We start from the raw sequence: 12195 nt of genomic DNA, 5'->3' as shown, positions 1-12195 counted from the left end.
TTGCATGGATTACATATTACGTGGTTTTCACTGAGTGAAGTCTCAATCAGAGTCGTTTTCTCTGCAGTGAGACTCTCTTCTCCTTCCCCATAAGCAATCTCAGGAGCCGCCCGCTGTGAAAGGCCTGGCCTTGGCCACCAAGGTGCGTAAAACCATGAGCAGCCGCGTGCACGAGGCAGTGAAGGCGATCGCGCTGTGCCACAACGTGACGCCGGTGTACGAATCCAACGGGGTGACGGACCAGGCTGAAGCTGAAAGGCACTACGAGGACTCGTGCAGGGTGTACCAGGCCTCCAGCCCCGATGAGGTCAGTTGGTAGAGTTCAGCTCGTGTTCCCACACTCGTGTTTCGTCCGGGGTGTATTTTGTAGGTAATAAATTCAGTTCCCCCGACAAAGGTGGAAGTTGTGCCGGGTGGCCCTTCTGTCTGAGGAGGCATCCCTTCCTGTGTGGGTGAGATGGATCTGGGGCAGCTCTGCAGGATGACCCACGTGAGCCAGAGGCTCACAGCCTTTGGGCTGTGCTGTGCCATCTTCCTCCAGCCCCATGTCCAACCAGGGCTGTGCGTGGTGCTGCAGTGGAGGCGAACTTTGCAGCTTGTTGCTGAGCCTTTTACTGGTGCTTTGTGGACATACCTTCTTTGATGTCTCACAGTTTAAAAAAAGCTTTCTATTCATTCGTATAATTATACATGCTCTGTACTTTTGGAAGGCTAAAGTCTTACACTTTCCATAAGAATCCTACTGAGATCACCCATTTGATGGATCCTTCCATTTACTGTCAAACAGACTTGCCTCTGATAATAAACATTCCTCCTCTGGCATCAGAAGAGAAACTAGCTTTCCTCATAGTTAGCAGTGAGAACTTGTTTGCAAATAAAGGAATGTATTGGCTGAAGTCCTCAAATTGCCACTTTTCAGAAATGTGTGTGCAGTATTATTGTAAGATTGGCATAGAGCTTCCACATTTTGTGCCGTTCAAAACGTTCCCTGTAGATTTTTTTTTTCTTCCCGGGTAGGCAGTTCATTCATTTCAGGTTGTGTATCTTGTCTGTATTATACAAAAGCTGCATCTTTGCTTTCCCCTGTTCCATTGAAGTGCCTGTCGTAACAGCAAGCGCTTGGCCCTCTCTGGCCTGGGAGCTGGCGAGATCATCACACCCACAATCTAGGTCTGTTTTGCTTACCTGCTTTTCTCCTCTACTGTGTTGCTCTCCCCCATGAAGGCAGCTTTACAGAAAGCAACTGCCTCTGGATTGAAATGAGATCTGAATGATTTCCAGATGGTAATTTCTGTATTTGAGGGTTTTTGTTTCTTTTTCCTAAAGCATTCGCTGGCTGCTTTCTCACAGATCCTCAGTTTATTTACATTTATACTATGGTATATATATGTCAGTGATTTTTTTTATTGCGTTATTCTGTCTTTAAAATATTTATGCAGCAATTTGTCTCAAATACCAAAGGAATTATTGTTTGTTTGTTTATTTTACTATAGCATGATGACTAATCCTTCCAGTATTTAATTTCTATTTTTCCTTTCTCCAAATGTCTTCAGTGGAGAATTACAATCAGATATGCTTTGTTGCACTGAAGAAATCTTTTCTGTGGGTCTTAGATATACAAATATTGTTCAGACATCCTCTGTGCATGTCGCTCTAGATGGTACAAAATGCAGGATCAGCACAAGTCAAGTCCTTGAGAAGAGAGTGATGCTGTTAAATAACATTCCCTGTAGGGGAATGACTTTGGGCTCCGGTTAAAGGCAGCCTTTGAAATCCTATATCAATAAAATATTACCATGGCAGGGAAGGTCAGTTTATGAAATGAGTACAAAAACTTGCATTCTCTTTACTTTAACAGCGAGGGTAATTTCTACCAGTTGGCATAGGATTCATTTCCTGTAACAGAAAGCAGGATTTCCTAAATTTGTTTCCTGTGCACACTGCCATTTAGAAGTCTTGAAGTATCTTTATTCAGATATCAGTTACAGCCTTGGGGCTCTGCAAGCGTGTCAGTTGTAGCCATACAGTAACTAACAGGGGAAATGAAATAGATATAATCTGATCAGAGATAAGAGTGCCTGAGATTCCTGGGCAAACAGTCTTTAACCCTGACAACCCGCCACAGCTGCCAAGACATGAAAGGGTGCTCTGATCAATGGGCTTCTGCCCATTGCCTGTGTGCCTAGGCAACCCTAAATGGGACGTTTGTAGAGAGACTCATAGCGCAGAAGGATCAATTTGTCTCTTTAGAATGAAGCTTATTAGTCGATATTTGCTTTGGTGGCTTGGATAATTTAATTCCCAGAAAGAGCAGAGTTGGGGGGCTCTGCGCTGTGCTGCTGTAGCTGCTCTGGTCTGTAGCGCACAGATCTGTACCTGACCCGGCCAGGGCAGAGCTGCAAACTCCTGGAGTGAGCTCAGAAACCTATTCATTTCTCCTCATCTGTCAACATGGGCTCTCCTGAAGGTGTATGAGGGGTTTCCATCTTGGTAGAAGGTGTCAGCATATCTTGGATGTTTCTCATCTTTTCAGCGTGACTGGGAGCCCCACCAGCTACTCGTTTATGGGTGCAGAGCAGACCTCCTTTACGCTGCTCTGGAAGCATAAAGTTCCTGGCCCTGCTGGAGAGCAGCCAGTTCCGTTCGGTTGGTGTTGTGCCCTGGTGTTCAGGGCCAAGCACATCGTGCTGTGGGGTGAATGGGAATGGCAACTTCAATGCTTGTAGCGGATCTGATGGGGACACTTCAAAACTGTATCATTTTTCCTCTCAGGTTACTCACAAAGCAGTGCACAGACTGGGAGGTGGTGACTTACAAGGGGTCAGCATCACTTCTCCAGTTGGACGTGCTTCATCTGGGGGGCCATTGAGGGCTGAAAGAAGTGCCCCTGGACACTGCAGCAAGGAGGAGGGGCAACGTCCTTCATTATCCCTCCCCTTTGTTGTCACACCTTTTTGTGGTCCCAGGGCAGACCAAAATGAGTAACGTTGCTCTACGAAATGCAGTTAGTTAGAAGTATGATGTGCGCAGCGTAGCAGGGATTCCAGATTCCATGCTGCTCTTCCCATTGCTTTTCTTTCTGAAGGTTCAAATGCTTCCTAATATAGGATTGGGATGAGATGCTGGCAGAAGGGAGGAAATGGGCACCTAGAAGGAAGTAGCAATGGAGATAGTCTGAGATTTATGTCTTCTGCCCACACTGGTGAGCTGCAAATGTCTGATGAACATTTAGTGCCATGTACACTGAGAGCGCTCGTGTAACATCACCCTGCAACAAATTCCAGTCATTGCTTATTAACCAGAGTATTAGAAACCTGAGCTCAGTTTCTGCTCTGGGAGGCGGTGAGAAGGATTATGCAGCTGCACGCTGTAATGCATGGAGGATGTCTCAAGGAAAGTTGAAAAAGAATCTCAGAAGATCCTTTGATTTGTTGTAGACGTTGTGAATAAGCCTACAAAAACTGACTAGCATAAAAACAAATACCGACTCAAAATGACATAAAGGCCTTTAAGAACAAAGCCAAATCAGCTTGTGTTTTTTCATGATTGTTTAAGACTAGAGAAATTTTAGGTCACTTTTAAATCTTAACAGTAGATGAAAAAGGAGCTGAGAACACAAAGGGTTGTCCAATTAGACCAGCTGCATTAACTTCCTTAGTAAAATGTTGAGTCGATGCAAGTATTTGTAGATTTAATTTCTTCCTGTATCCAGTGATTTCCCACAATAAATGCCATTTCCTGCTAAGAAATTTTGGGTAATAATTAAGTAAAATCAGAGCCCCAAAGGCCCAAGGAATAATTAACCTTCAATCAGCAGCAGCCCCGTGCCCAATGCTCTCAAGCTTTGAAAATGTCACTGTAATATGTAATACTTGTAATATTTTGTGTCTGTTTGGATGAAGTGTCCCTTGATCCTTTCTGAAGGCTGCTGATGTATGGGCTGGTGTCAGCTGTGCTGCCATCCTGAAAAAGTAAGAAGAGATTGATGTGTGGAGGGAAGGGCTTTGCTAGGAAGTGCCAGTTAGGCAGCTTTTTTTCACTTTCTGGCTCAATGAATGGGAACGGTTTTAATTCATGAAGCATAATTTCAGAGCTAGATTACAGCCTGCTGTGCCTTCCCTCTCAGGTGGCCCTGGTGCAGTGGACCGAGAGTGTGGGCTTGACGCTGGTGGGCAGAGACCAGTCCTCCATGCAGCTGAGGACACCGGGTGGCCACATCCTGAACTTCACCATCCTCCAGATCTTCCCCTTCACTTACGAGAGCAAACGCATGGGAATAATCGTCCGGGTAGGTGGTTCAGCAACGCTCTTCTGTCTTTGTGGCTGTCCTGCGAATGCAGCGTGGGAGGCACAGTGCTTTTGCTCTTGGAGCAGTGTGGCTCCTCAGGCTACAGGCTGGTTCTGTGGTTGGAGCCAGCAGCATCTCAGTGCTGGGTAATTTGGTGATACGTCCTTTTCCTTGGTCAGGTATGGCCATGGAAATAGGAGGGGCTGGCTGGGCAATAAGGAACGAAAATCAGAATGTTTTGGCTGGCTGTGCAATGAACCTCGGCAGTTCTGATGATAAACAGAGGTGCCACGTTTTTTCTCAAATAAGCCTCTTCCTAGAAAGCTAGAAGCCAGCACTGCCAGCAAATGAAACAGACACAGCCATCCCCTGCCCTGGGACCTGAACTCAGTGTTCCCTCCTGTGGCGGCTGGCACAGAGGAAGAGGAGCTCAGCAAGTGCAGGACTGCTCTCCTAGGGGTGAGGCCCCACCAGCCTCAGGGCAGCTCCAGTTGACTCTGAAGTTTTGCTCTGCATCCCTTGGGCAATCTCTGCAATGTTCCTCTGCAAAAGGTCCTGCTCTGTCCCATCTGTGCCATAGTCACAGATGTTGGCATGTAACAGGGGGATGGAGACAGCAACTGGAGAGGAGCAGAGGGATCATGGATTGGTGCCACTGCACACAACGTCAGCGTGTTGCTCCTGGTGGTGGGGAAGCATTGCCCACGCCTCTGCTGGGTCCCGTGGAAGCACAGGACTCCAGAGGAGGCATTTGATGTAGCTGCAGGGAATATGGTGGGTTTTTTTCCTGAGCTGGCAGCTAAAAACCATGCTGAGAATGCTATATTGTGAGCAGAGTTTGAAAATAGCTGAGTGCAGGCAAAAGGGTGCATCAGTGCAAATGGGTAAGTTTATCAGCAGGCAGGCACTGCGGAGGCTGAGTGCGCCCAGCTGAAATGGTGCACGTACCTTTGTGAGTCTGTCTGCAAACACAGTAGGAGATAAGACTCTCAGAAGTTAATTATCTTGGAAAGAAAGAAGAAAGTGTAGGTGTTTCAAAAACACTAGGAATGAATTGGTGCCACTATTGCCATTAATTTTCAAGATAGTGCTAGAGAATTGAAGCTAGGAAAATGAACAAGCCCAGCTGAAGTGAGCCGCTTCCATTTTCCTGCAAAGCAAATGAGAGGAGGCAATTTAAATATTTCTTTTGCAGATAATTAAAACATCCTTGTTATTTTTACTGAAAGTACTGACGGATAATTGGTATCAGGAATTTAAAGTATGAGTAGTAAACCTATAATCCAGGACAAGAAATAATTTGCTGTATCATTTCATATGATTTGCAGCCTTGTTATTTAAGGTGGGGAATGGGTAAGACTGATATTTGCCTCCTTTTGGATTGCTTCCTATTTATTTTGGGGTATCTGGGAACAGGGTGTAAAATATCTTCTGCCTCATGTTTAGGGTACAGCAGTAACAGGAATCGCCTTTGTTGTTGTTGCAAGCAGCTGTGACCAATATCTACACGTGGGCCTCCTCTGCAGCAGATTTATGTGGTTTGTTTGCATTTGTTAGCTTCACAGACCTGAACTCAGGAGCTCAGCCCCTGTCAGAAACTGCACCGTGAGGGGATGATGTTGTCGTGTTGTGCAACACTACGGTTGTATTCAACAACAGTAGATGCCACAGAGAACTTCAATTTTCCCATTACTGAGAGATTCTGTGATTAGGATGGAGCTGTAGTATGTGCACACAGTGACCTTTGCAAAGCCATGTGTGGCGATCTGTGTTCTGCACAGATTGAAATTCCCAAAAGCTCGTGTGAATGGATGTTTGCTTTATGTCACCTGAGTATTTTGGACTGGGATCTTCTGTCACCCAAAGAACGTCATTCAAATGCTGGATCACAGGCCTCAGTATGGTGGCACGAGTACATATTTCAAGTTGTTCCAGGCTTGGGAATATTAAAGCCTGCCTGGGGGCAGGAATGCTTGTTGAAATGGGCTGATGGGCTGAGCTCATGCAAAGCAATCAGTGTGTTAAATGTTTCAGTGTACAGCCCCAGCTGAATGTGCTTGGACACACAGCTGTGCTGTGCTGCATGGGACAGCTGCCACGAGCAGCAAGCACAGCGTCTTCAGCTGGATTGTATCTTACAGTGAAAGCTGCGCAGAGATTTCAGGTGGCCTTTCCAAGTCCTAGAAGAAAAAGATGAGCTATAAATACTCTTTCCTCCACCACTGCTTGTAATAAAGCACAGACTTTTGTTCTTGTGTCAGAAGTGTAAGAAACCAGAGAACGTTTCATTAAATTTTGTTTGTGTGCTCAACGGAGAAATGGAATATCTGAAATTCTTTCTTGTCTAAGTGGAAAGGTTCCCTTTTATCCTCCCTCCTTTATGTGTAGTAAAACAATAAGATACAAAGCAGTGATTTGAAGTTTATGCCTTTTGAAATAACTGTTAGCTGCATTCCTCTCATTTAGGAAGAAAAGGTTGCCTACTGTGTGTTGCTGTATTTAACATGGCACTGCTGAAGAAAACAGCACAACTCCCACTGCTGGTCAGCAGGAGCAATGTCAGGGCCAGAGCTGGTGTCTGTAGGACAGGTTTGTGCTGTTAGCAGAAGCAGTGCCCACCCTTTGTGCTCGTTAAATGTCTTCATTTTGCAGCTGTGAGCTACTGCTGTGCTGGTATAGCAGCCCATGCAGAACCAGGGTTTGAGGACCAGGTGTTGGCTGCCTGTGTGTTACCTTGCTCTAAAACACTGTCTTAAGGCAGTCTGCATTAAGAATAGTTAAACAAACAAATAAAACTATTGAATGTATGTATTTACATGTGTGGGCAGTCACGTTGGTTTTGATCCATGGCTTGCAAGATGGTTACCTTTTCAGTAGATCTTTTACTGCTGTGCTGTGTGTCTAAAAGCTGGAAAAAAGGGAAAGTAGCATGAAATATCAAGGAGACAACAGAAGCAATGTGCTGGGAGGGGGGAGAGAGCAGCTGCAGAGCCAAACTGCACTCAGAATTGCACCAAGTAGGAGTCAGGTGATGGTATTTTCTGCTTATCCATGCAGCTATTGCCCGCGCAGAGAAACTGCCATTTTTCAGGCAGCAGGAGCCATTGTCAGCGCCTCGCCAGGCTTCCTGCACGACCTGGGTCTGGGATTTCAGTAAGAGAAACATGCACAGCGCTGGGCAGTGGCACAGAATCCTCGCAGGGACCACAGCTCTCCTGCTGCTCTCTGGCCCTCACAAAAAAGGTCTCCTCCAACGCACAGCTCTTAGTAAATAAAGCCGTGGTCGATAGTGAAAACAAGCAGCAGATGTTGCCTGGCTTGGGATATTTTTGCAAGATCTGTTTGTTACGTATGATCAACTGTCATTTCTTTAGCTGCTTATTTCAGTTCTAAGAAGTCCTGTTTTAACAGAGCAGCCGCTCTTTGCACTGCTATTTACTTATCTTCTTGTAAGAGGCCTGTTTGTTTGACCACAACTTTTTCCATTTTTCTTTCTCTTTGCTTTTTTTCCCCTTACCCACGTGGAATGATCTTTGTTGCAAAGCAAAGATAGTGCTATTGTCATATCTGGAATTGAGAGAAGCCTTTGAACTGTGGCCAGAATCAGACCATGGTGGAAAAAGATGCTTCTCCAAAACAATGTAACTGGCAAATCTCTGTGTGGATTTATAGTGCGATCTCACCATAATATGAGAACGCTGTAACCTCCTACTGAACTTGCTGAGAGGAAATGACTAATGCAAGGAGATAGCTGATACAGTATTTATATTGGACAAAACCTCTCAGCTATCTTAGCCAGTTCTGCAGCACGGGAAGTGGAGTCCTTATGCAGTTTCCTACAGAGATGTTGGTAGACGCTTCTAAATCAAATAATTGAATAGATACACCCTTACCTTTACCTCTAACAAGATGTGTGGTGTTTTATTTGAGGACGTTTTGGTAGCGGCACTCATTTTGCTCTGGGGAGGTGGGATGTGTGGCTGTTGGTCCATGAAGGCTGAATGCTTCAGGGCTTTGGAAAGGATTCTGAAGCTTAATCATCAGAATCATACTTGTGAAGATCTTCGAGCTTGGTTAAAATGCTCAGTAAAGGATCCTTGGCCACTTAATTTTCCCAGCCAAGACACTTCTATTTCCTCTTTGGATTTTTAGTATCAGCATCAGGTGCTGCTTTTTCTTGCTGTGGAAGTGAATTCTGTCTCACTGGTGCCATGGGACATCAGGCTTTTACCTGCTGACTTGCACGGTGTGTGGGAGAGTCGTCGTCCCGGTTTCAGTAATGGCAGAACAAACTGATACCCATATTATGTAGTGCAAAAATGAAACAGCATTTATTGTGTGCTATTTTTTTTTTTTTTTAATTTCTCCTCCTTTGTTCATGGCTGTGTATTTCCAGACCCTCCTGGGCTTTTTGTTTTTGTGTGTGAAGTTTATTTTCTTCCTATCCCTGGTGGCTATCTTGGTTGATGGAGCGGTTTGTTCCTCACTCATTGTTTTGTCTCCTTTGAGGAAATTGCCAGAGTTTCCATTAGCTTGTAATACTGATAGCTGTGACCTCCTTAGGTATCTGCCTGGTTAGAAGGGATTTTTTAATTTGTGGTAATGTAAATACACTTTGCTTGCAGCCTGCAAATTACTTCTATCAGATAAGGCAGGCAGCAACCTAACCTTTCTGCAGCAAACATAAACTGTAATTATGCCCATACTGTATAATGTAACAGGGGCAGATTAGAGTGACTTTCAGTCTGTTAAGCTTTGTGCATCTGTTTTATTGTTTCGATAAGTATGAAGCAGGTTTTCAAGGTTGGGCCAGAGGTGGTTCTGAAGGCACACACAGTCAGGATCACATCTTGCTGATTACGAAGCTGATCACACTTGTCTGAATTCCTGCTGCAAGTGCCTGAATTCCAATTGAGTAGAATCTCCAAGCCCCAGGACAAGGTGCTGGGCCATAGGGGCTTTCAGCCTGACCCAGTGCTGAAGATACTTTTGTGACTGTTGTGTTCTCTGAGGAGAAGGACCTGGGTGCTCTGGTGGACAACAAGCTGGGCAGGAGCCAGCAGGGTGCCCTTGTGGCCGAGAAGACTGATGCTGTTCTAAGTTGCATTAAAAAGAGTGTGGCCAGCAGGTTGAGGGAGGTGAGCCTCCCCTTCTACTCTGCTCTGCTGAAGCCACATCTGGAATGTTGTGTCTGGTTCTGGGCTCCCCAGTTCTAAAAAGACAGATCTCCTAGAAGGAGTCCAGTGGAGGGTCACAAAGGTGAAGAGCCTGGAGCCATCTCCCTTATGGTTAAGGGCTGAGTAACCTGAGTCTGTTTAGCCTGGAGAAAAGACTGAGGGAAATATGTTAAATGTTTATAAATATCTGAAGGGAGGTGGGAGGCAAATGGATGAGGCCAGGCTCTTCTTGGTTGTGCATAGTGATAGGACAAGGATCAGTGGCCTAAAACTTGAACGTAGGAAGTTATGTACCAGTATGTGGAAGAGCTTCTTTACTGTATGGTGATGGAGCACTGGCATAGGCTGCCCATAGAGCAGGTGGAGTCTCCTTCTATGGAGAGATATTCAAGGCCCATCTGGACCCCACCTGTGCGACCCATTGTAGGGAACTGCTTTAGCAGGAGAGCTGGACTCAATGATTTCTTGAGATCCCTTCCAACCCCTGAGATTCTGTGATTTTGTGAAAAACTCCTTGCTTACCTTGCTGAGCTCGCTCCAAGGGAGCTAATATTGCCCCAGCATTGACTCTTCTGCTTCTTCAGGACGAGTCAACGGGAGAGATCACCTTCTACATGAAGGGAGCAGACGTGGTGATGGCTGGGATCGTGCAGTACAACGACTGGCTGGAAGAGGAGGTATGGGGCAGTCTCTCTTAGCACGGGGGTTCCTTGTGTAAGTGCTTTTCTCCTACCAGGGCAGCACCTGACAAAGCTTCCATTGTCATTCTGCCACAAAGGAGACAAGTGCTAAAATACCTGCAGGCCAAAAGATCATGCATGCATCAGTGGGTTAGTCTTTGGCCAAACATATATGCAGTAACAGGGAAATCGGGTTGCAAGTTCAACATGCTTAGTGCAGAGTAATGTCCATAAATAAAATGGATGTTACTCAAAACTTACTGCCATTCAAGGTCGCCACATTTGTCATGAGCTTGATTCTGTGTCTGGATTTATTTCAGACTGAAAAAAGTCTTTTAGTTTCAAAACTCCATTTTGCAGCTTTGCATCAGATTTGCAGTAATGCCAACACACAGTTTGTAGCTGTGGCTTTGGTTGCTGGTTCTCTCCAGCCCCACGCCTCTACGTTCATAGAAATAATGCATTGGCCTTATTTTATTGAGTTTATGGCCATAGATTCCAAGTCATCAAATCAAAGTTTTGTGCTCTTAGAGGCAGAGCAGACGAAATCAGTGGGGCTGTTTTTGCTGCAGTGATATGGCAGAAGGGACAGTTTTGTTTCTGATCACTGGGATAGATTGCAAACCATTGCAGATCTCCTTTTTTCCTTTTGAGTTTATCATGCACTTTATCAGATGTTGTAGACTCACTGGGGTTGCTCAAATGGGACAGTTATTTTCTTAACCTGCTATCTGGCATTGCAGTCACTGAAATGCTGTGCATAAATCATCTTACTTGAGATAGAGTTTATGGTTTACAATGTGATTCTTCTTTCCAGTGTGGTAACATGGCTCGGGAAGGCCTGAGGGTTCTTGTTGTAGCCAAGAAGTCTCTCACTGAAGAGCAGTATCAAGACTTTGAAGTAAGTTTCTTGTTTTTTGTTTCTTTTCTTAAACTAATAATCGCAGAAATGACTCTCACAGACCTTTCATGATAATGCTGCCTCTCATCTCCTTACTCCTTCTGCTAGAATTGCCATTTTTCAGTGTCTTGCTGTTCTTTTAATCAAAGTGACTTTAAAAAGTGATATGTAGGAAACTGGATCCCATCCAGGAATCTCCACAACAGTTCCCAGTTCCTGCTTTATAATCCTCTGCCGTGACATGTTCTGCAAATATCCATTATTTGTTAGGCAAATAGTGTTTGTCTGGGCAGTGTATTGGCTTTTAATTTGCACTGTTGCATTTTGACACTGGGGGAAGCTACAAACATCCCACATCCAGCACAGCCAGGCTTTGTGTGTGGGATTTGTTAGATGGGCTCCTGTGGGCAGGCAAGATATGAGAGGGAACTGTGGGCAAACACAGCAATGGGGTGGTAGAGAGATTTTGGATTCTCTGTGACCCTCATTTGGGGAAGGGTCAGTCACTGCAGCCCTGAGCTGCTGGGGGGTCATTCCCAGGCTTTTCTAGGTGTGCCAGGACAGAAGGATACAGACAGACTACCTGAAACACTTCCAGTCCATTCTGTAGCAGCACCTGGTGCTAATGGGCCACTCCAGGGGGTGTCTCTGAATGACAGCAGACAGACAGCTTTGGGGGTCGCGCTGCCTAGCCCTGTATTGCACAACAATTTGAGCTGGCTGTTTGAATGTGGCTGTGTCTGCCCTGTCCCCAGGCACGGTACGTCCAGGCAAAACTCAGCGTGCACGACCGCTCGCTGAAGGTGGCCACGGTCATCGAGAGCCTCGAGATGGAGATGGAGCTGCTGTGTCTCACCGGCGTGGAGGACCAGCTGCAGGCAGACGTCCAGCCCACTCTGGAGACGCTGAGGAATGCTGGCATTAAGGTCTGCCTAACCCATCCCTGGAGGAGCACCTGGCCCCTGAGTCTGCTGTCCTGCAGGCAGAAAATGGGAACGGTTTGGGGCTGTGCTGGAGTAAATTTCTGAGTGGGTGCCGTTTGTGAGCCGGACCAATGAGTCTGGCTGATGTTTGTGCACAACTTCAGGCACAGGACGTGCTGGAAGTGGGGCTGCCGCTGGGGCGCGGGTGTCAGTGCTGCGCAGCAGC

General features: G+C 45.9%; 1 protein-coding gene across 1 annotated transcript in view; it reads left to right on the top strand.

Annotated features, from left to right (window-relative positions):
• Window positions 1-12195, top strand: part of ATP9A (ATPase phospholipid transporting 9A (putative)) — a 52511-nt gene that overhangs the window by 25545 nt on the left and 14771 nt on the right. The window contains exons 14-18 of the mRNA XM_048963426.1: window positions 95-307; window positions 4127-4288; window positions 10050-10142; window positions 10963-11046; window positions 11802-11972. Of these exons, the coding sequence (XP_048819383.1) occupies window positions 95-307; window positions 4127-4288; window positions 10050-10142; window positions 10963-11046; window positions 11802-11972 (723 nt within the window). The remainder of the gene's footprint in view (window positions 1-94; window positions 308-4126; window positions 4289-10049; window positions 10143-10962; window positions 11047-11801; window positions 11973-12195) is intronic.

Source organism: Lagopus muta, chromosome 16, assembly GCF_023343835.1.
Source record: "Lagopus muta isolate bLagMut1 chromosome 16, bLagMut1 primary, whole genome shotgun sequence".
NCBI lineage: Eukaryota > Metazoa > Chordata > Aves > Galliformes > Phasianidae > Lagopus > Lagopus muta.
The sequence above is the reverse complement of the archived record's forward strand: the minus strand, read 5'-3'. Positions and strand labels throughout refer to the sequence as shown.